At 38.2% G+C, this 24,700-nt stretch overlaps 1 protein-coding gene across 2 annotated transcripts; it reads right to left on the bottom strand.

The window, feature by feature from the left end:
* Positions 1–2,790: 2,790 nt before the first annotated feature.
* OSGIN2 (oxidative stress induced growth inhibitor family member 2) lies at positions 2,791–24,684 on the bottom strand. 2 transcript variants are annotated; one of them, XM_054519186.2, is made up of 6 exons: positions 24,558–24,684; positions 16,969–17,123; positions 12,497–12,633; positions 11,963–12,154; positions 9,547–9,638; positions 2,791–6,175 (listed from the first exon to the last, which is right to left on the bottom strand). In XM_054519186.2, exons 2-6 carry the CDS (start codon positions 17,033–17,035, stop codon positions 5,143–5,145), a joined length of 1,521 nt encoding a protein of 506 aa, XP_054375161.1. In that variant the 5' UTR covers positions 17,036–17,123; positions 24,558–24,684; the 3' UTR covers positions 2,791–5,142. The 2 variants fall into 2 exon arrangements, with proteins under 2 accessions (XP_054375161.1, XP_009242194.2); XM_009243919.4 differs by lacking the exon at positions 24,558–24,684 and adding an exon at positions 23,846–24,132.
* Between the last annotated feature and the right edge of the window lie 16 nt (positions 24,685–24,700).

The following is a 24,700-nucleotide window of genomic DNA, read 5'->3' as shown; positions in this document are numbered from 1 at the left end:
TGATAAAAGTATACTTCTGCCGCGCACAGTGGCTCATGCCTGTAATCCCAGCACTTTGGGAGGCTAATGCAGGCAGATCACTTGAGCTCAGCTTAAGATCACCCTGGGCAATATGGCAAAACTCCATCTCGACAAAAAATTAGCTGTGTGTCGTGGCACTTCCCTGTGGTCCCACCTGCTTGGGAGGCTGAGGCAGGAGGATCGCTTGAGACTGGGATGAGGCTGCAGTGAGCCAAGATTACACCACTGCAATCCAGCCTAGGAGACAGAGTAATACCCTCTCTGGGGAGCCTAGGAGACAGAGTGATACCCTCTCTGGGGGAAAAAAAAAAGTATACTTCTATTTGTCTTTCTATACAGTGCTATAATTATCATATATTTTACTCTACATGTCCTAAATCATACAATTTTTTACTTTTTGTTTTAAATTGTTTTTGGTTAAACACATTCTCAACAGTCAGTTGGATTTTGAATAATTTAAGAAATGAGAAAATACATAATTTTTATTTACCATTTCTGGCATTTTTCTTTCTTTCACGTAGATATATGCAGGTATCATGTACCTTCAATGTGAAGAATTTCCACTTTTTGCAGTGCAGGTCTTCTGACAGCGTATTTTCTCAACTTTCACATATCCAAAAATGACTATTTCACTCGTTTTGAGGAATATTTTCACTGGATATAGAATTTTAGTTTGGCAGTATTTTTACTTTAGCAATTCAAAGATATTTAAGACTGTCTTCTTGATTGCATTTTTTTCTAGTCATGTATTTCTTCTCATCATTGTTCCCTTTTTTCTCCGACAGCTTTTAAACTTTCCTATTTTTCTCAGCAATCTATTAGGTGCATAGGTGTGATTTCCTTAATATTTATCCTGTTTGCAGTTTGAGTTTCTTGGATCTATGGGTTGTAGATTTTTTAAATGAAATTTGGAAATTTTTCAGCTTTTAATTCTCCAAATATGTATTTTTCTGGCCCAGTCTTCCTCTCCTTTTGAATTCCAACTATACATGTTAGACACTTGATATTATCACATCAAGTCTGGCAATTTTTTTTTTAGTTTTCTCTATGCTTTTTTTGGATAGTTTATATTAACCTGTTCTCAAGTTCATTATCTTTTCTTCTCCAGCGTCCGGTATGTTAAGCTCATCCAGTGAATTTTTCATTTCAGAATGTACTTTTCAGCTGTAGAATGTTCACTTTTTAGTTTTTCTTCTGAGATTCCTCACTTCTTCAGTGTCATTTTAATATTTTGAACATATTAACTTTTAAAGTACTTGTCTGCAACTTCCAACATTTGTATCAATTCTTAGATCTGTTTTGATTGCTTGTTTTGTCTGGTTGTGTCACATTTTCTTGTCTGGACACCCAGTAATCTTTTATTGTGTGCTGGACATTGTTGATGCTGTTGTGACAGTCTGAATTTTGTCTTCCTTGAGGAGTGTCAAGTCTTGTGCTGGCAGGCAGTTAATTTACTCACAGATCTGCTTGATCCTGTTGAGGCTTAGTTTGGGGCAAATTAAGGTACCCCTATTCGCAAGGCATGGCCTTTTTGGGGTTTCAGCTGAATGCTTGAGGTGTTCAGCAAGGTCTGGCTCTGCTATTTGGCCAGAATTCCAATGTCTTCCAGGGCTGAATACCTTCAGTCTCCACTCGGCCCCTAACTTACAGCTGCTGATCCCTAAAGCCCCATGGTTTCTCCCTGTACTGTTTAGTATTGTGCCAGATATAAGAAAATTATGCAGATTTCTGAAGCTGCTTCCCTACAGCTTCCTCCTCCCCAGTACTCTGCTCAGCAAATTCTAGCAGGAACCCTATACTGTGTTATTTTCTCCCAACCAGACATAACTCCACTTTGTGTTAGTTTGCAAAGTACCTTCAAGCAGAAAGTCAGGGTGATTATGAAGCTCACCGCATGTTTCTTCTCTTAAAAATCAGTCCTGGACTGCTGTCTACAACTGTATGAAAACACTGCTTTATGTATTTTCAAGAGTTTTATAGTTGATTATTACAGTAAAAGGTAAGCCCTATTCTTATTACTCCATCATGATTAAAACCAGGACGCCATCCTTTTATTTTTAATTTGAAGGTTTTCATTCTTTTTATGCTTTATCACTCATGATCTTTACCTTTTTTACCCTGTTCCTTCCCCAAACACCATTTCTCTTGAATAACCTGCATGGGTGGTTGGCTGGGGAAGGGGGGGGGGGGGTAGTTCAAAATAATCAGGGTATCTCTTTAATCCTTATTTCACGTACTCTTCAGACTAGCCTTAGGGGACTCAGGCCCTTTATCCCCCTCCCACCACAAGGAAAGTATACAACTTAAAAACTGTATAATCTGATCAGATCAAAATGGCTCTATGCAACAAGCAGCCTCTGTAATGGAGTTAGATTTTTAATTTTTTTTTTTTTTCAGATAGTTCTGCTCTGAGGCCCAGGCTGGAGTGCAGTGGTGCAGTCTCAGCTCACTGCAACCTCTGCTTCCCAGGTTCAAGCGATTCTTGTGCCTCACTTCCCAAGTAGCTGGGACTATAGGCACACACCACCATGCCGGGTAACTTTTGTATTTTTAGTAGAGATGGGGTTTCACCATGTTAGCGGGGCTGGTCCCGAACTCCTGACCTCAGGTGATCCACCTGCCTCGGCCTCCCGAAGTTTTGGGATTACAGGTGTGAGCCACTGTGCCCAGCCCCCAGTTAGATTTTTAAATGACATTTACATTCAGTCTAATTTTGTTTCATTCTGGGTTCTTCAGTGTTCCAAACACTAAGATTTAGTAGAACTTGCATTTATTTAATAGTTGAATTTATTTAGAAATTTTCCACCACTTCCTAATGACTAATACAATCAACTAAAATTTGATGCCACAGAAATATATTACATAAAACTAGATTTTCAAAAAAGTAGTTGGATATGGTTCACATAGTCAGAACACTGGAAGCTGCAATTAAATCTTTTTGTTGTATCATTGCACTTTAAATCCCCAAATTCTGCTTTGTAAACAGTCTTTTAACATCTGCTAATTATGGACTGTTTGCCAGACACCAAGCCAGGCATCGAGGGATAAGGAGGAGATGCTCACATCATGCTATAACTAGACAAGTATTTAGTGATTCTTCCCTTCCATGAATAGCTATAGCTGATAGTAAAGAAAAAATGTAAAGTGTTAGAATTATGGGACAGAAATTTATAGAATATGAGAGTATAGTATATCAATCAGAGAAAATGCCCGAATGTTATATACCACACAGGACAGCTTGGATTGAGGAAGAACTCAGGAAATGGGAGATTACCAAAGATGAAATTATTCACCAGATTTATTTGCAGCTCCACTGAACTTTTATTTTTCTTGAAGTCTTTTTTTTTTTTTAACAAATACTCTCATCACAAAAAAGCCATTGTTTGAATAACTGTGGACTTTTGAGACACAAGGGGATGTCAAAGGTTTTATCCTTCCCTTTTTTATAACACTGTCATTTTCTATTTAGAAGTGACAGTAAGAAAAACATCTAATCCAACTCATGCAGAGGTCAAAAACAGGCAAGCAAGAGAGTACTGAAGCAAGTGCAGTCAGAGAATGTTATTTCATTAAGATGTGAAACTGGTTTGAAAAAAGTTATTATCACAATAGAAAACTAAAACTGGATTGTACAGCTTGTAAAATCAAGTTAAATTAGGTGTGATATTATCAAGAGTCTAAGAATTCATCTGAAGCAATTAGTTGATTGACGCAAATATATTCTATACAGTTATATTTAAAGTGAATTATGGTCCTAATAAGCTTAAGCATTTAATACTGCAATAAAATGAACAGAAAAACACACGTTAATCCACTTTTAATTCTAAGAAAAATAGAATAACGAGAAGTTCAATGAAGACATTCCAGATGAAGTAACTGTACCAAGAAAAGAAAATGACTGAAAAATTCAATTTGCCATGGAGAACTTCAGAAGATGTTTTCGTCTTAACATTAAAAATTCTAGCAGTTTGTGTGAAAACACAGACAGTAAACACACTTATATAAAGATAATTAGAACAGATAAATCCAATAAACAACCATGATATGAGCTGCTATGTCATCTCCAATGAATACTATTAGAAATCTCTAAGTACACCTTTGGAATGGAAAAGAAAAATTTTGACTTTATTTTCTATTCTAACCTTTAATAATTTAGACAATGCCCAAACAGTATTACAATTTTCGAAGTACTTACCACACCCAAATACCTTAGTTTCAGTGACAGAAAGTAATTCAATGTTCACACAGGGATAAGTAGTTCAACCCACAATTTATTGAACTACAAATCAGATTCATTAAATGCTATGATAGTTAAATCGAGAATAAATCTCTGAAAAACATCTTGGTGAGTTCTTGGATGTCAAAGTGTATACCACATTATTGGACTGTTTAAATTATTAGAAGAATATGAAGTACCTGTCAAGGTTTCAACAATAAAAATATTTTTTAAAAGACCCTATTTGGTAATAAATTAGATTTATACAATTGATAATTTCAAAATAAATAAAATCTGAGTTGTAAATGCCTCCTACCCTCACCCCACCCCCAGTTATACATACCTTATATCCATTTTCATTTAAACCAGTGTCTCAAATTTTTATGAGCATACATATCCCTTGGGGATCTTGTTAAAATGCAGGAAGTAAGTTGTGGGGCCTGAGAGTTTACATTTCTAACAAGCTACAGATGAAGAAGATGCTGCAGGACCTTGCACCACCCTTTTAACAGCAAGGTGACCCATTACATATTTAAGATAATTTCTGGCATAATGACTGCACAGTTTTACAGATTCAAGGCTGTACTATTTTGGAATCAAGTATAATAAATAACCAAAAATGATCACGAAAAATAAGTTTTGCAAGAAAAGAATGTTTTAGTTAAATGAAAACTTAAGATACGCCAAGTTGGCACTGTTTCTATTTGTCCGACAGTGACACCTTTGAAACATTACAATATAAATCAGCATACCAAATTCTAGTAACTTTTAAAAATGAAGTTACTATAGTTTGAGGCTCTCCTTCAGTTAACTCAAGTCCAGAAAATTCAAGCCAGTACACTGCAAAACCACTATTAAAAATCTTTAACGGCAAACTGTCCATTTTAATTACTTGTAAACTTGCTTTAAGCTATCCCATCTCCTCCTCCTCTTTCAACAAACAAATGCTGCTTTTTCTTCTGTCTTGTAGCTAAACAGCGTGTAACACCCAGCGCCCCTCCCTTTAAAAATCGAACAAAATTGTCTCCAACCAAAGGACCCAATGCAAAAAGGTTGGCTTCTTTAATACACTCATAGGTATATGTATCTATTTCCACGGGATTACCCTTACATGTGATTGGCTGGCTTGACTTATGGCCTAGGTAACACCCTTGATCCTTCAGAAAAGACAGATTAGGATGAGAACCTATCAATACTACTGCTGCAGACAGCTTAAATATTTTCTTCAATCCAGAAACGCTTTGGAGAACACATTTCATGTCCGACTTAAAGGAAAGCACATGGTGCTCAGGAAAGCTGGTATAATCAGATAAAAGATTTGAGTCTACAGAATATGACTGAGTACACATCATATGATAGACTTTATGATATTCAGGATACAGCTTTTTGGGAAGCTGTTTGAAAATTAAGCTTGGATCAGTTACTCGTCTGCGAAACACATGAATCACAGGGATATTACTGTTGTAAGCACACAGTACTGCATCAGCGGCAGTAAGCCCAGAACCTACAATTAACACTGGATCCACTTTGTCACGCAACTTTCCTTTGTTTATAGCAGCTCCAAATTCAGGCATTGAATGAAACACAAAAGGAAAATCTTCCCCTTCAATTTCCAGATGGGCAGGAGAATCCAACGTTCCAGTTGCCAGTGCTACATTCTCAGCAAAGAGGCAGAAGGGAACATGAGAACCATCAGCTATTCGCTGATAACCTCTAATTTCCCAGTTTCTCTTGATAAAGTTTGACTTCTCTATCTGTAAATGCTTTGTTGAAATATCTCTGTCTTGACTATCATCATCATCTTGATCTCTGTAGCGTCTTGATACGGAAGTTATGTAAGTATTCTCTCTGAAATTCTTCTGAAGACCCATGACTTTTACATAATGTTTATAGTAGCGAGCTATTTCCTCTGGCATAACTCGATCCCCTTTTAGGTTCCTAAAAAAGGAAAAGGAAAAATATCCTATAAGGATACTACTTTCAGTTTCCATGATTATTACTTATCTACCTAGTAAGCTTGTATACCTTTTTAATTCTGCTGGACTGTCTTAGCTACACACCATCCTAACACTTATAAAAAAAAAAAACTTCTATTTTTAGTTAAAAATCTTCATGAATTACTTTTAGCAAAAAATTGGAAGAAGTCCCATGAGAGCAGAGACTATATTTAATGCACTTCTGTTTCCCCAGTGCCATGCATAGTGTCTGCTCAAATACACTGCTTGATAAACTTTCATTAAAATGAAGGTATTAAAATGTGGATATTTGAAAATTGGACTACTTTATCTCACAATTATAATCTATAACTATCAACTGAATTATTTTCATGGCAATCACTGAGCTATTACAGGCCTAACTGTAATATCTATGCTGCTTAAAATTATACATACTTTCTTGACATGAATTTTAGTACACTGCTATTTTCCTAATAACTGAAAATAATTCAGATCTGTCTTTTGCTAAACAAAGTCATCTTACATCTAGGTAAGTAACACATGACATTTCACTCTATGTGTTTTCCTACTCATAAGCAGAGCTAAAACATAACTGTTCTTTATGAAAAACTTACATTAGTCTATATGTCATTTTCCAAAGTTCAAAGCAACAAGCAAAATCCCCTGCCCCAATCAGAGATAAGAAGCAAATTATTTGACATAATTCATGATGTGGATGCTCTTCAATTTACAATGGGGTTTGTCCTGATAACCAATCGTAAGTTGAAAATATTTTAAGTCAAAAATGCGTTTAATAACAACTAGCTTACTGAACATCAAAGCTTAGCCTAGCTTGCCTTAAATGTGCTCAGAGCACTTACACTAGCCTACAGTTGGGCAAAATCATCTAACAAAAAGCCTATTTTATAATAAAGTATTGAATATCTCATGTGACTTATTAAATTCTATACTGAAAGTGAAAAACAGAACAGTTGCATTGGTACCCAAAGTATAGTTTGTATAAAATGCACATCACTTTGGTACCACCTTAAAACCTAAAAACCTTAAGTCAAACCATGATTAATCAGGAACTGTTTGTAACTTGTAATGGGAAGTTCACAAAAATTTTTCTTTTAAAGTTTAATAATTATAATTAAGATTTAGAATTAACTTTAGAGTTTTACTTCTTCAGTCATGTGTCACATAATTCAATCAACAAAGGACAGCATATACAACAATGGTCCCATAAAGGATTATAAAGGAGCTGAAAAATTCCTACAGCTTAGTGACATCATAGCCATCTTAAAGTTGTGGTAAAATTACTTTTTTAAAAATAAATTTAGTGTACCCTAAGTGTGCACTGTTTATAAAGTGTACCTTAGTGTACAGTAATGTGCTAGGCCTTCACATTCACTCACCACTCACTGACTCATCCAAAGCAGCTTCCAGCCCTCCAAGCTCCATTCATGGTAAGTGCCCTTATACAGGTATACCATTTTTGGTATGGTACCTCATACAGGTATACCATTTTTAATCTTTTATATCATATTTTTACTGTACTTTTTGTATATTTAGATACAAAAATACTTACAATTGTGTTACAATTGCCTGTGGTATTCAGTACAGCAACATGCTGTACTGGGTTGTAGCCTAGGAGCAACAGGCTATACCCTATAGCCTAAGTGTATAGTAGGCTATACCACGGAGGTTTGTGTAAGTACACTTTATGATGTTTGCCCAACAAAATCACCTAACGACACAATTCTCAGAACATATCACCATCATTAAGCAATACATGGCTGTATTATCTCCATTTTACAGAATGGAAAACTGACAACTAGTTTATTTGTTCAGGATCACAACACTAGAAGTCATAAGAGTCAGAACTCAAACTCCAGCAATCTCTAGAGACCTAAGAGTCTTCTCTTAACACTATACAAAGGCAGCAACTAAACCTAAATTTATCACAAAATTCATTTGCACATATTACTTCAATACAATATGCATAATTTAGAAAAGTAAATGCTTCTGGTACATAAATCATAAAGCTTTCTCTTTCTTACCCTTTTACAAAGTGAAGAATGTGTTAAGCAATTTCACTTGCCAACTTACGAAGATCAAGAACTGTACAACTTGCCTAATTTTACTTCAAGTTTCAAACCCATATATAATTTTTTAAAAATCTAAAATGAATTTTTTGAAAGGTTTAATCTCAATTACCCATGATGATGTAAATTTTTGCTCTCCCTCAACTTCCTCATATTAAGGAAAAATTTCTATGAATTAACATGGTTGTTACGTAGCAGGAAGTGAAGTATTCAAGTGTTACATCCCTGTTCTAACAAAGGTTACGTAACTTCTTGCTTATTATTTTTGTGAGTAGTCAAATTAGAGTAGATTCTCTGTATTAGTAATTCTTATCTAATATTTACTATCCTTGAAAATGATTGATAGGATTTTCATATTTCTCTTTTTAAATTTTGGGATTTCCCCTTAAAATAAATAAATTTATAGTTTTCCAAGATGAGATTTCTTCCGTTCTTTTTTTTCTTTTTTTTTTTTTTTTGAGACAGAGTCTTGCTCTGCTGCCCAGGCTGTCCAGTGGCGCAATTTCGGCTCACTGCAACCTCTGCCTCCCGGGTTCAAGCAATTCTCCTGCCTTAGCCTCCCGAGTAGCTGGGATTACAGGCATGCGCCACCACGCCTGGCTAATTTTGTGTTTTTAGTAAACAGGGTTTCACCATGTGGGTCAAGCTGGCCTCAAACTCCTGACCTCAGGTGATCCTCCCACCTCAGCCTCCCAAAACGCTGGGATTACAGGCGTGAGCCACTACGCCAGGCCCTCAGTTCTACTCTTATTTTTTTTTTTATTAAATATGTTCCTTCATACCCAATTAGCCAACCATAAGCCAGATTCTAGCTTATCCATCATTTTAAATTATCAATCATAAAATATACAATCTTTACACTGAAAGTCAAACACTTTAGGTATGCAGAGTTTAGGTATTCATATAAGAGATATGCATAGATAAAGTTATATATCAATGCATAAAAATAAAGTATGAAAAATCATATATGGATGGATGAGAAAGTAACTAAACACAAAGTGATGTAACAAGACAGTAGACAAACCCATGATTAACAAAAAGTCACAGGAAACCAATCTGCAATAATCCCTTAGCTCTGTGCTTAGTTTTATAACATCTCTAAATGAAAACTAGCATATTATAATCACTGCTTCAAGGACACATTTTTATTTGAAAGACATGTACATTTATATTCTTCAGCCATGACAAAATCACAAATATTGTGAAATTTTTCCACATTCCCTTTTTCAACGTACACCAAAGAATTTTAATACAGTTCAATCTTTACCTTCGTTTACTTGATACCCAGTCCTTAAATTTAAGTCCCGGTAGTTCCATCCAACTTCCAAAGCTGATTGTCAACATGGAGCCTTCCATATTCTATTAGAGTTTTAAAAAAAAAAAGTATAGTCAAAAAACAAGAAGTATTACGGTTTTTTTTTGGTCGGTTTTTTAACCAAATCCATCTCATTTACAATAATTATGACTCTGGACAATGTGCGCTCCTGCAGTCCTAAATGGTTGCATAACTTACCTCAAAAACATTACTCCAATAAACTTTCATATACCTTCATTTGATATTATCCCGACAACCTTCTTTCATATAGTTAATACATTTATAAAACAAATTTACAATATTATCCAATGCCTACACAATGTTGATAACTTTGGTCTATGATCAACATAATTCAGATGTACAATATTATGTCAGGGAAACAAAAATTCAGTATATTCACTTTTTGAACAAAAGGAAAAATGTTCATTAAGTTCCAAAATTTTAGATGGCTTTCCATTTTAATATTATTAACTTTTTTTAAAAATTAGCAACAAAGAAGCTTTCCCCCCCTCCATCAATTATAATTCTAAAATCTAGGCTGATGTGGATACAGCAGCATCTCTTCTTACGGATACAGAAATGGGCAGTGGATGCCTGAGAAACAAACCCACTGCTGAAGCTACTGCTTGCCATCAAGCTCCCTTGACCTACTTATTTCTGCTTTGTTCAATACAAAGCAAGAAAAGCCCAAAGGCCAAGTATCTATTATACCTATGACCTCTATGATCTCTTTTAATCAACTCTTTTAGGCAGTGGCTCCTTTTCTCATAACTTCTTGCCCTGCTTCTATAACACCCAGTTTGAAAATGGGGCATATTATTATTATTATAACTGACTTTCACTGAGTACTTACGATGTGCTAGGCCCTGTGAAACCTCATTTGTGACTATATACAAATTACCCAAGAAAGAGAATGTAGCAAGCTGCCACCTGCTTTGAGGGAGGCTAGCCCTGATACCAGGTTCAGAACCTGGAATCATCATAAAAGGAGCTGTTAAGAATGTATTATCTATCAGAGATTATTTGGAACCTGAGAGTTTCACCTGTTAACTCTAAAACCTTAAGACACTACTATTTCACTTTCTGACAACAATTTTTTAACATTATTCCCACTGCACCAGTTCTTCCAGTTGGTTGAGAGCCCTAATGCCTTGATCTCTTCATTTTTCTCCTATCTTTCTTTTTTCCTCATGTAACCTATATGCCATGAATACAAGCTTCCATGGAGACTGTAGTATTCAAGGATGCAAACTAAATAGAAGTATGTAGGAGCATACAGAAAGTATCTGGTTCTTCAAGGACACAAATGGGCTGAGGAGTGTACCATTAGAAAGGGAAAGTATTCCAAGCCAAATAAAAATCCATGTGGCAGCTTAATAAAGAGAGCAAATATGAGTGTCCTTCAAGGAGTCAAAAGAAATTCAGCCTTGTGCCTGAAAGGATTAACTTAGCAGGCCTGTGTTGTTCCAACCTTTCACGTTACCAAGAAAAGCCTGTCTTCAGGACCCGGCTTCACTGCCACCTTCTTAGAAATAACTTCTGAGCCCCTGAATACTCTACCTGATGAGCATGGGTTTTGCATGCCTAAGGCCTTGGCAATGCTATACCAGTGTAACCATGAGAGTTTATCCTAACAATGTGATTTATGTGAATACCAGTTTTTGCTCTGGGAGGCAGAGGTGAGTCACATGGGAGCTGCTGGCCTATATGACTGACCCCACAGAAAACGTCCCTCGACACCACGCACCTGTGACTTTACTAGGAGTGGATATCTAGAAGCTTACACTTGGTTTCTCCTGGACTTTGCCCTGTGAGCATTTTCCCATTGCTGATTCTAATCTGTATCTTTTCACTGTAGTAAAATTTAACCACAAGTACACCATCTTTACTGAGTCCTGTGAATCCTATTGAGAAATAAATATGTTGTTTAAGCCATCAATTCTATGGCATTTTGTTATCGCAGACAAGCAGACTAACACAACCTCTTTTACATTTTTCATTTAAGATTCTGAAAATGTAAGAGAATAATGGACACTGCTTTGAAATAGTGAGATTCTGTAAAGTCTAAAATGAATAAGTGAGTTTTAAATTTTATTATACAAAACATTCTTGAAATGTTTCTACATAATTCTTGTAAGATAGTATAGAGACATGCTTATTCTAAGACTGTACCAGTAATAAAATTTGGCTTGATTTACTGCTACTAGTAATAAACCCATATTTAACTAACTGAACAGCATTAAAGTTCTTCTCAAATAAAAATGTGATAAACATCACATATAACATTATCATAATGCTTAAGAATAAAGTTGGTCTTATCAAGACAAATAATTCACATACACTAAAATGCTAAGAAAAACATACTCACATGCCAAGCCCCACCAGGTGGACCTTTACCAAGAACTAAGTGAGGGATATAATGATGTTGCTCTAATTTCCAATGCAAAACGGATGGATAATCATACCCAAAGTCAGCATCTGGATGAAGAAGTGTGTCGAAAAGTACTGCAACTGGATTGGATGATCGGCCCTCAAGGCCCTCAGACAAGTATTCTAAGTCCTGAATGAACAAAAGGGAGACAGAGTTTGAAAAAAGCCAGCATTTCCCAGATAGTATATTCTAATGTTTACCATGATGCTCCAATGATAAAAAGCAGTACTCCCCAACTTGACCACAGAGCACCTACTAAATCTCCATTAGAAAATAATTCAGAAAACTCTGCTCTAATAAATTCAAGAAAATAAACAGAAGTAACTCAGAATACATTTTTGAATCTAAAATAAAAATGATATAAGGTGTTATTTAGAATAAAGGGTTTCAACTAAGAAAGTTTATATAAATAAAAACTGATCTTGTTTCAGCATAAAAAAATTTTTTAAATTGACATGTAAGAAATAATACCTGGTCAACAATGGAAAGATGTCTTGCTTCTTCTAATTTACTATTTAAGATTGTATTTGGGTGTATTGCTTCTGATGATAAATATGGTCTGTAGCCTGATAACATATAAGAAAGGCATATTCCTGAGGGTCCATTTCCTATTAAAAATAAAAGGTGGAAAGGGGTAAGTCATGCATCTTAATACTTTTGTTTCTTGGCTTTTTTCCTACTTTGAAGATGGCTCTATTCTCTCACCAGTTCTTCCTTTTCTAATCTCTTAAAACCAGATGTTTCATGAGATTTTAACCTCTGCCTTCTCTATTTTCTTTTGAGAATCTCATCTACTCAAGGCTTCAACTCTCTAGGCTACTGACATCCAAAATTAGTTCTCTAAATTGACCTATTTCCTAAGGATATATCCCACATTTCCATTCTACTTCTTGATTCTACCTGATAGAATGGCCCACTAATAACTTTAAAATGTAATGTGCTCAAAAGCAAGCTCATGAGTCCCTTCATTGAGGTGCCCTCTCCTTCAAACCCCATCCTATCTCAAAGTATGGTACTAGCAAACTTCTAAGTTAATCAGTTTCTGGTTCTAAACCTAGTTTGCCCCCTATGTCTTGTCAGTTGTCTTTGCTATTCTCATTCCTGTACTTCACCTAAAAGACAAGTCTCCTACTGTTTCTCTGCCCTGAGATTCACCCACTCCCAATCATTTCACATACTACATTCAAATAAGTTTTGGTAACACAATCCTCATCATGTTACCCTTCTAAAGGTCTTCATTGTTTGTTTCTGACAAACAAACATTTGAAACAACTTTTGCAAAGATTATGACAGTGAGAGAAATCTAACATGGCTGACTCCATCTTGCTTCTAGCTTCAAAGGCCGGCTGTCTTCCCTCGCTCCTGGGTATAGGCAAAGCTAATCATGGAAGGAATTTATAGTTTAACCTTAAAGCAAGGATGGTAACAGTCCTTCCCAAAATTAAACCGCCTTTCTAAAACTAATGAAAGGCCACAAGGTTAGGATTATGAGAGGTGCCTGAATTCTGCTAAGATGTAGTCAGAGTTTCTATAATCCTTTACTGCTGAAGAGTCATGCAGCCAGAGGTCACATGATGTGTGACTTCCCTAATTGCTCTTACAGATAACATCGCTACTGTAGATCCTGAGGTTGGCCTTTTGAAATGTCTTTTCAGACTTTCGCATTTCTGATGACTGTCTGACTCTATTGGTCCCAAGATTCAAGACTCAGACCCAAGACTCAACTGAACCAGTCCTGTGGCCCCCCACCCAGAGTTGGACTCAGTGCTAGTGAACCATTTTCGACACCCCCAGCATGGCATAGCCAACCAATCAGCAGCACCCTATTCCCTAGTCCCCTGTTCACCCAACTATCCTTGAAAAACCCTAACCTCCAAGCCATCAGGAGGGATCAGGGTTTTGTTTTTTTTGAGATGGAGTCTCGCTGTGTCACCAGGCTGGAGTGCAGTAGCATGATCTCGGCTCACTGCAACCTCTGCCTCCTGGGTTCAAGCGATTCTCCTGCCTCAGCCTCCCAAGTAGCTAGGACTAGAGGTGCGCAACACCACACCCAGCTAATTTTTGTATTTTTAGTAGAGATGGGGTTTCAGCGTGTTGGCCAGGACAGTCTTGATCTCTTGACCTCGTGATCTACCCACCACAGCCTCCCCAAGTGCTGGGATTACAAGTATGAGCCATCGCGCCCAACCAATCAGGAGTTTTTTCAGGAGACTAATTTGAACAACTGCAGTTCTCTCACATGGGCTGGCCTTGTGTCAAACTCTTTACTGCAACGCCATGGTCTCAGTGGACTGGTTTTGTCTGTGCAGCAGGCAAGAAACTGCCAGGTGATTACACATCTCGACCATCTTTCCAGTCCTAAATCCTGATATTGCTTTCCTATATGTTTATATGCTTTAACTAAAACCAAACTGGATTTCCTGAACTACTTTCATTTATGAATTAACAATTCCTTTATTCTGGATTACCACTTCTTTATTATCTCTGCCTTTCAAAAATTTAATCCAACCTGGAGAATTGCTAGCCGCAAAGAAAAAATCCTGTTCCTTACCTAATATGTTACCCCAAATAAAATATACTCAAAGATGTAAGAAAAGTAAAACCACAAGAATACTAGAAACAGAGAAAGCAGAGAAAGATTTCAACGTGTAATTCTACAATAGGAAGCCTTAAAGACTGAAAGAAAAATAAAAAATATTTAGAACTAATCTTATATCTTTTTTTTTTTTTGAGACAAAGTCTCGCTCTGTCGCCCAAGCTGGAGTACAGTGGTGCGATCTCGGCTCACTGCAACCTCTGCCTCACGGGTTCACACCATTCTCCTGCCTCAGCCTCCTGAGAAGCTGGGACTGACTACAGGTGCTCGCCACCATGCCTGGCTAATTTTTTGTATTTTTGGTAGAGACAAGGTTTCACCCTGTTAGCCAGGATGGTCTCGATCTCCTGACCTTGTTATCTGCCCGCCTCGGCCTCCCAAAGTGCTGGGATAACAGGTGTGAGCCACCAGGCCTGGCCCGCTTTTCCTTTTTTTTTTTTGAGACAGAGTTTCACTTGTCACCTAAGCTGGAGTACAATGGCGCCATCTCAGCTCACTGCAACCTCCACCTCCTGGGTTCAGGCGATCCTCCTGCCTCAGCCTCCCAAGGTGCTAGGATTACAGTCTCCCACCATCATGCCCGGCTAATTTTTGTATTTTTAGTAGAGACGGGGTTTCACCATGTTGGCCAGGCTGGTCTCGAACTCCTGTGCTCAGGTGATCCAGCCCACCTCAGCTTCCCAAAGTTCTGGGATTACAGGCATGATCCACCGTGCCCAGAGATGTCCCCGTCCTATCCCCTAGAACCTGCAAATGTTACTACAGAGCAAACGGACTTTGTAGATATGATTAAGGATCCTGAGATGGAGAGTAGCCTAGATTACCCAGGTAGACCCAATCTAATCACAAGAGTCCTTAAAAATAGAGAACTTTTCCCAGTTGTGGTGAAAGGGAGACATGACAATGAAAGAAGGTTAAGAAACAACATTGCTGATTTTAAAGCTACAGAAGGGAGCCAGGAAAAGGAAACATTCTTCCCTAGAGCCTCCAGAAAGCAACACAGCCCTGCCAACCCCTTGATTTTGGCTCAGGAAGACCCATGTTGAATTTCTGACCCACAGAACAGTAGAATAATACATTCACATAGTTTAAAGCCACTAGGTTTGAGGTAATTTGTTACAGCAGCAACAGAAAACATATATTTAAGAAATTAGCTCTTTATGCTCAGGCTGGTGGTGCCATTGTCAACAGTAATGACACTATATAAATATACATGAGGCTAAGCTACTCACAGCTAGCTGAGGCAAAACAGGGATAGGCTGTTTTGTGGGAAGTGGAGTGGGCAGGCGCAAATGAAGGTTAAGTTTTTCTTTTCTGACCTTCCCACAGCCTAGCCACACAAGACAGGATTCCTCCATTCATTCAGGATAGAAAACCAAGGTTAGAGGTAAGGGGGAAAATGAAACATGACGTATGGTCCCTGATATCTCTTGGTTGAGAACTATTACAAAAACTGTCATTTCTATCATATCCTGTAGAGAAGAATCTAGTATAGAACCTAGTATAGAACAATCTTGCTCTCCTCTTTTCCTCCCACAAGCCAGAGGACATGAATTTTCTCCCCTTCCTACTAACTTTGAAACAAGCTGTCAAAGAAACACAGGAAGTCATATGCTACCAAGGCACCTATATTCCTTAACTCTCTCCTCTGGCTTAGTTAGCTTCACACTATATTCCTTGTCTGAATTCCTCGACTTTGTATATTAGATGAAAAATATACGTAACAGGTAATTAAATGCATGCAATAAAACTAAATTATAAAAGCTTATAAATCTGAATTCGGTTTTATTAATAGTTTAATTTTTAATATCTTATATGCCTATCTGTTGAGGTGATACAAAGGATATAAAATAGTAATGTTGTGGTTAAGGTAACTGTAAACATTACCTTAGAGTACTATAATGTCATTGCTAATAAAGCACCAGTTACTAACTTGCACGTTACTCAACATCTGTGTCAGTTTCTCTGTCTGTATCCGCCCTACCAACATCAGAAGTCTGCAGAGTTGTAAGGTATTATCCAATAATATACACAGAATACTCTTCAGAGCTCTAATAATATTATCACATTACCATGACACTGTCATATAATTAACACAAATGTAGGAGGTATTTTAAAATAATGTAGTAATATCAGTTCTTCACTAAAATGATACTGCATTTTAACACAGATGCTAAAATCAGATAAACCAATTACTCTCCAAAGATTTGGTTATTAGTTTTTTAGCATATCAAACCACCTAAGAATACTTTTCAATAAAATCTTAAGAACTTGTACTAACTGTAGATTTATAAAAGTGTTAAGGGTCATTAACTGTAATTTTAAAAGATAAAATACAATAACTTACCTATTATTACCACAGGAAAAGTCACTGATGAATCTTCCAGTAAAGAAGTTTCTTCAACTAATGGCATCGCTTTAACTTTTCGCCCCAAGTTATCACCAAAGTATTGCACTAAGGAATTAAAAATCTCTCCTTCAGTTTCAGTGTCACTATAGTTTCTTTAAAAAAAGGGAATAAAAAGAGATATAGTCAATATAGCCTTTATAAAAATCAATCTCTACTCTGAGTTTATCTAGACATAAAATATTTTAATCGTTCCATAAAAGAAGCAAAGAAAATCCTTCTGATTAATGCTTTCAAATTAGTAGCTTCGCTACATGTCAACCTATACCAACTTGAAGGCCAAATATCCCCAATATTAATAGCTGCTTTTCTCTCACAAGTATCTTCTAGGCAAGTCTCTAAGAAATAAGCAGTTCTCTCATGATCAAAGACAGCATTCTGTTGAGGAGTTTATAATTCTCTGAAACTAGCCTAGAAATGGCTAGTTTCTCCTTTACATCTTTCTTTTTCAAAGCTGAGTGCATTAAGGACAATATATAGTCATACACATTTTAAGAAAAAGTTACGGTATTTATATGTTATAAATTGTGCATTTTGGTATAAGAAATTAGGTTTACACATTTTTATTCAAAAAATATACTACGTATATTTTATATATATTTTATATATATATATATATATATATTTTTTTTTTTTTTTTTTTTTTTGAAACAAGGTCTTGCTGTGTCACCCAGGCTGGAGTGCAATGGCGCAGGCATGGCTCACTGCGGCCTCGACCTCCCAGGCTCATGTCATCCTCTTGCTTCAGCCTCCAGAGTAGACGGGGCTACAGGTGTGCCACCACACTTGGCTAATTTAAAAAATATTTTTTGGTAGAGATAGGATCCCGCTATGTTACCCAGACTTCAAAAAATATATTAAAATAATATCTTAATGTTATTTTCCAATTTTTCTTTCTCAATTGGCTCTCTAGAAATTAGTTTTAGCATTCTCACATTTTCATGCAATACATGGAGTATCTCCTGCACACAGGTAATGTTCTGCATTATACAACAGATTACTTTAGAATAGAATCCCTTAATTAATTTTATCTTCATACAGTCAGCAACAGCCACAATGTCTGGAAGTAGTAAATTAAGTACCTACTAGTGGGTAAGTGTGTTTATTACTACTCTCAAATGATAAATAAGCATGGGCTAGATCAGTTATTTCACAGGATTGAACTCACTGATCCTAGAGGAGGTTGATAAATAGAAAAGAATAAGGCAGAGACAGGAATTTCTACTTCCCTATAACCTTTAGAGTTCCCAATCTACCCTAGGATAGGGGAGACTTCCTCAGGACACACTGAGAGCTTTCTTGAAGCACAGAAAGTAACCTGTACCCCAAATATTTGGTTTCCTCTTACATAGCCTCTTTTGACCAAAACCGACACCAATCAGACATGGCTACTAAGGGAAACCCCTCCTCACAGTGCAAGCCTACCCTTGGGAGGAAGTTTTATATGCTCAATCCATCTATTTCTGACTCATTCCAACTACTGCCTCTGATCAGATCCAGATGCATCAGCTGTCTTGCCTGTGCCTGCTTCTACCTCTTGGCAACTGCACTTAACATGTTTTATATTCTGCTCTGTCCCTGGTATTTCTCCAAAGTATGTGCAAAGGTTAGGTTCTCCTGCACCTTTGGAGGCTTCTGATCAAAGTCATTTTGATCAGAAACCTCCAAACCACCGCTCAAAGAAATCAGAGATGACACACACAAACCGTTGCTCAATGAAATCAGAGGTGACAGGAATGGGAAAACATTCCATATTCATGGGTATGAAGAATCAGTATCATTAAAATGGCTATACAAATTCAAACTGTCCAAAGCAATTTATAGACACAATGCTATTCCCATTAAACTCCTGATGACATTCTTCAAAGAACTAGAAAAAACTATTTTAAAATTCATATGAAACCAAAAAAGAGCCTAAATAGCCAAGGCAATCCTAAGTGAAAAGAACAAAGCGCGAAGCATCACCTCACCTGACTTCAGACTATTCTACAGGGCTACAGTAACCAAAACAGCATGGTACTGGTACAAAAACAGACACATAGACCAGTGGAAGAGAAAACCCAGAAATAAGACTGCACACCTGCAACTATCTGATCTTTGACAAACCTGACAAAAATAAGCAATGGGGAAAGGATTCCCTATTCAATAAATAGTGCTGGGATAACTAGTTAGCCATATGCAGAAGATCTAAACTGGATACGTTCCTTATACCACATACAAAAAGTAACTCTAGATGGATTAAAGACTCAAATATAAAACCCCAAACTATATAAACCCTGGAAGACAACCTAGGCAATACCATTCAGGACACAGGCACAAGCAAAGTTTCATGAGGAAGACACCAGACGACTGCAACAAAAGCAAAAAAAAATTGACAAATGGTATCTAATTAAACTAACAAGCTTCTGCACAGCAAAAGAAACTATCAACAGAGTAAACAGACAACCAACAGAATGGGAGAAAATTTCTGTAAACTATGCATCCAACAAAGGTCTAATATCCAGCACCTATGAGGAACTTAAATTTACAAGAAAAAACAACCTCACAGAAAAGTGGGCAAAAGACATGAACAGACACTTCTCAAAAGAAGACATACAGGCAGGCAACAATCATATGAAAAAAAGTTCAACATCACTCATTAGAGAAACGCAAATCAAAACCACAATGAGGCACCATCTAACACCAGTCAAAACGGCTATTAAAAAGTCAAAAAATTACAAATGCTGACAAGGTTATGGAGAAAAGGGAATGCTTATATGTTGGGGGGAGTGTATTAGTTCAGCCATTGTGGAATAGTGTGGTGATTTCTCAAAGACCTGAAGATAGAAATACCATTCAACCCAGCAATCCCATTACTGGGTATATACCCAAAGGAATAAAAATTATTCTATTATACAGACAAATGCACATGTACATTCACTGCAGCACTATTCACAATGGCAAATGCATGGAATCAAACTAAACGCCCATCAATGATAGACTGGATAAAGAAAACATGGTACATATGCACCACAGAATACTATACAGCCACAAAAAAGAATGAGATCAGGTCCTTTGCAGGGACATGGATGGAGCTGGAGGCCCTTATCCTTAGCAAACTAACACAGGAACAGAAAACCAAAGACCACATGTTGTCACTTATAAGGGGGAGCTAAATGAGGAGAACACATGGACACACAGAGGGGAACAACACACACTGGGGCCCACCTGAGGATGAAGGGTGGGAGGAGGGAGAGGATCAAGAAAAACAACTAATGCAAGTTTGTTCAACCCACATGCGGCCCAGGATGGCTTTGAATGTGGCTCAACACAAATTCGTAAACTTTCTTAAAACATTATGAGATTTTCTTGCCATTTTTTTTTAAGCTCATCAGCTATCATCAATGTGAGTGTATTTTATGTGTGGCCCAAGACAATTCTTCCAATGTGGTCCAGGGAAGCAAAAAGACTGGACACCCCTGAACTAATGGGTACTAGGCTTAATACCTGGGTGATGAAACAAACTCCCGTGACATATGTTTACCTATGTAAGAAACCTGAACTTGTATCCCTGTACTTAAAAGAAAAAACAGAATATTAAGTTTTTCAATCCATGAATATAGAATTCCTTTCCATTTATTTAGACCTTTAATTTCTCTCAACATTTTGTAGTTTTCAGTGCACAAGTATTGCATTTTTATTAAATTTATTCTTATGTATTTCATTTTTTGATGCTATTATATAAATGAAATACCTTTGTTAATTTCATTTTAAATTATTCAGTGTTAATGTACAGAAATACAATTCACTTTTGTATGTTGATTTTGCATCCTGCAATACCATTGAATTTATATATTAGGTCTAGTAGTTTTTTGCATGTGCAGCCCTCAAGCAATGAAGAACCAAAGTTTAGTTTATCCAAATTCTCTACACATTAGCTTATCTAAATTTACATAGTATAGGTAATTTGCTCTGATTTTTCAGGAGCCACTGGTATAAACTCTGTGATAAACTATTTGTAGTAAACCTGCCTACTATTTGATAGTGGTTTAACACAAAGAAAAACAAGGAAACAAAAAACGCAAAGTGTGATTCACTGGTTTTACATAAAACATTAATGAAACAAGACTTTTAGCAATTATTCTTTCTAAAAAATTCAGAGCTTAAGTTATAAATTTAGTATTGCTGTACATGTTTTATAGTACATGCACAGTATATCACAGGTCAATGAACAGTGTTAATCTCTAGATTTCCAATTTGGTATTTGTTCTATTTAAAACAAGAGCTTATTTTAAGTAATAAAAATCTACTTTTTCCTCGAGGCACAAATTAAAATTGGAAAATATGTACAATTACATTTAGCAACTAGTAAAGAACAGCACTTTACATGCAAAATTAGTTACTCTATTGTTAGGAAGCAAGTTAAAAGCCTATTTGACATTTAAGATGCTTTTAGAGGCCTTCCATTTTTTGTTGTTGAAACATTACAGCACAAAGTTTCAGAGAACATTTCAAAGGATAGTGTGGACATAGTATCAGGATAACAAAAAGACTTTTTCCATACCATAGCAGTACTTGTTTAAATGATCATTCAAACTAAAATGAAATGCTTTACTAACTGAATTTTTATAGTCTTTGTAACCATAAACCTAAAATTTACCAAATTTATACTACCACATGGAAAGAAGGTTCTAAAGCCACAAATGAAGTCAGTCACACTCTTCCTCTTCCAGAACACGAAGGAAGAGTTTTCCTTTGGAAAGTTAGTGGACAGTTCTCTCACTACTTATCCATTCAGATGTTAGACAATACAGATGTCACAACCTGTTTTATAATCTGTGTTTTTTGTTTTTTTGAGACAGTCTCACTCTGTCGCCCAGTTGGAGTGCAGTGGTGCGATCTCAGGTCACTGCAACCTGTCTCCTGGGTTCAAGCTATTCTCCTGCCTCAACCTCCCGAGTAGCTGGGATTACAGGCGCACACCACCCTGCCCGGCTAATTTTTGTGTTTTTAGTAGAGATGGAGTTTCACCATGTTGGCCAGGCTGACCTGAACTGACCTGAAACTGTTCGAGAAATAGCATTGGTAAATCAGAAACACATTCCTGAAGGAGCTGGTAAACAATTAAAAAAAAAAATACTTTAGACACAACAGAACTGTTTTTGCAATAAAAAGTGTGGTTTATTAATCATAATGTTTATCTTTGGCAGCTAGCTTGTTTTTCTTTCTGTCCCTCAAGACCAAAACATAGCAAATACTTTGCTTTCACTCCCTGCTCCAAATTTCTGTGCACGGCAGGAAGCAAATGGTATTCAACACCCAGTATTGGTCAAAAGAATATGAATCCTACACTGTGTATCAAAAGGTGTCAAATAGCTTTCACACAATATTTTCTGAAAGGCATGTTAGATTCTCATGGGCTTTATTTAGTTTAACAAGTTTCACTAGGGGAACCTATTTCCTAAAACTTTCCATAGTGAATCTGATACTTTCAAACCGCTGTCTCAGCAGTCAACAAATTTGCCTAAAAGTTAAAATCAAGCAGTTTATTATATGAAACAATTTTTCCTTAATATCCACAACTTAGAGACTCATTCTAAACTCACTGAGAGGTTAGACAAGCTTGGATTATCGCTATTACAAAAGAAGTTCCAAACTTTCTCTATGCCTTACATCTCTTTTACTATAGGATGACGCTTCTTAACCTCTTCTCCGAATACTGTTGTTAAATATACACAGGATTTACAAGAAAACTAATTCTATTAAAACAGTCATAAAAAGTAAACGTGATATATATGTGTATGTGCCTCTCTGTTGCATTCAATAAATTCGGTGATGTGTTACTATAATTTTGAAGAAATAAGTATAAACAGTATTTCTATATTAACAACTGCAATGTGATATAAACATATTAATGATCTCTACTGATGACAGTCACAGATACTACTGTGATTTGTTGCTTATATTTGTAACTGAATATTAGTTTTTAAAATTTAGTGAAATGATATACTTTTCTTTCCATCCAAGTTCATGGGTTACCTAAATTCTATGAAACCCATTATTTAGGAACGCTTGATCAAAATTTCATATTTTACCAGGGAAGAAGTCTTACATAGAATTATTCTGGAACATCAGTATATGTAAAGCAAGGTACTAAAGTATTCCCTATGCTTAACAATTCTTCACCCCAGGGTTAAAATCAGTTTCTAGTGTCTGGTCTTTCCACCAATGACTGAGGTGTTGACCAAATGTGCTAGATCTAGAAAACATACTTTTATTTTAGAAATGTATTATATTTTATCACCCCTAAAACCTTTCCCCATAAGGTGATTGTAAAACCGCCTCATTCTTTAAATTTCTACAACACACACAGCTTACCATGGCTAACATCTTAAGGCAGAATCTATTTGTGACTAGATGACACTGAAATGTAGTTCCCTACCTTCCTTCCACTCATTACATTATTTAGACGACTTTTTAAGAAATAATTTTTTTTTAGGGAGGCAGGCACTTCGTAGAACCCTTCACTAAAACTTTGCACTACTGGGAAGTCTCAGCTCGCCGTAACCGTCTCAGTCCGGGCCTAGCCGGTCCCGCAGTCCCGTGACCCGCGCGGTCCAGCGCGAGAAAAGGGAACAACAGCGCAGGGCTCCCCGGAGCAAGGACCCCGCCACACCGCACCCCACCCCACCCCCACGCCAGGCAGGACGGCCGAGGCGGGAGGACGCTGCGGTCCAGGCGCTCGCCCTCCACCCCGGTCCCGGCCCGGGCCAGGCCAAAGAGCTCGAGAGCGCGGCATCCCCGCCTGCTCCCCCCCCATCCCCGGCGAAGAAGTCACCTGAAATGACCGGCCAGGGAGCAGCGGCAGCACCACACGGGCATGGAGCGCTGCGCGAGGGGCGCCCGAGCGCGGCCGCCGTGGCCGCCTCCGCCTCCCCTGGCGAGGCTGCCCGCTCGGGGCGCCCGCTCGCTCGGGGTTGCGGGGTCTGCCGGGCGCCCCTGCCTCGCGCCTCGCCGTTGCCGCAGCTGCCCTGGCTCTGTGGCGCCGGAGTCCGCCTCCAGATAGCGGCTTCCGCTCCTCGCCTGCAGGGAGCCAGGCGCCGGAGGCGGGTGATCTCGGGGCGCCGCGATAGGGGCGGAGCGGGGCGGGGACGCTGCGACGGCGGCCGCAGCGGCGCGCGGGCCCCTCCTTGCAGGTGCGGCTGCGGCGGGCGAAGTCTGCGATTGGTGGAGCCCCGGCCCGGGCGAGGGGCCGGGCCTGATGGGGCCGAGGCTGCACGGGCAGGGGACCGAGGTCTGCAGGCAAACCGCGCGGCTCCAACGGCGGCAGTCGGGACCTGGACCTCGGTCAGCGCCCCGCCGCCCCTCTGCGTGCGACTTGGTGAGGCCGGTGGGTGCGCGTCGAGTGGGCCGAGGGACAAGCGGAAGAGAAGCTGCTGCGAACTCGGGCCACCCAGATGGCCCGGCGGAGGTCCCTGCGTAAGGCGCGGCCTCGGCCACCTAGCCGAGGACCTCCGGAAGGGTCGAGCTTCCCACGCCTGAGAACCCACCTTTGGGCATTTCCTCGCGCTGCCGGGGTGGAGACGCCGGGAGCTTCCGGGTGCCTCTCCCGCTGACCCCCGCATCACAGTCACCTGGGGGACTCACCAAACCACAGGTGCCCGGGACCCGCCCCCCACGCTTCTTTTATGGA

Source organism: Pongo abelii, chromosome 7, assembly GCF_028885655.2.
Source record: "Pongo abelii isolate AG06213 chromosome 7, NHGRI_mPonAbe1-v2.0_pri, whole genome shotgun sequence".
NCBI lineage: Eukaryota > Metazoa > Chordata > Mammalia > Primates > Hominidae > Pongo > Pongo abelii.
This window is presented reverse-complemented; position numbering and strand designations above follow the sequence as displayed.

What these genes read in the sequence shown, in the direction of transcription:
- OSGIN2 (XM_009243919.4), bottom strand. Translation starts at nt 23,889, where the DNA reads ATGCCCGTGTGGTGCTGCCGCTGCTCCCTGGCCGGTCATTTCAG. An exon ending in TCCCTGGCCGGTCATTTCAG is followed by an intron (nt 17,124 to 23,845) that starts GTGACTTCTTCG and finishes CTTTTTTTAAAG; the next exon opens with AAACTATAGTGACACTGAAA. An exon ending in TGGGTATCAAGTAAACGAAG is followed by an intron (nt 6,176 to 9,546) that starts GTAAAGATTGAA and finishes TTCCTTTTTTAG; the next exon opens with GAACCTAAAAGGGGATCGAG.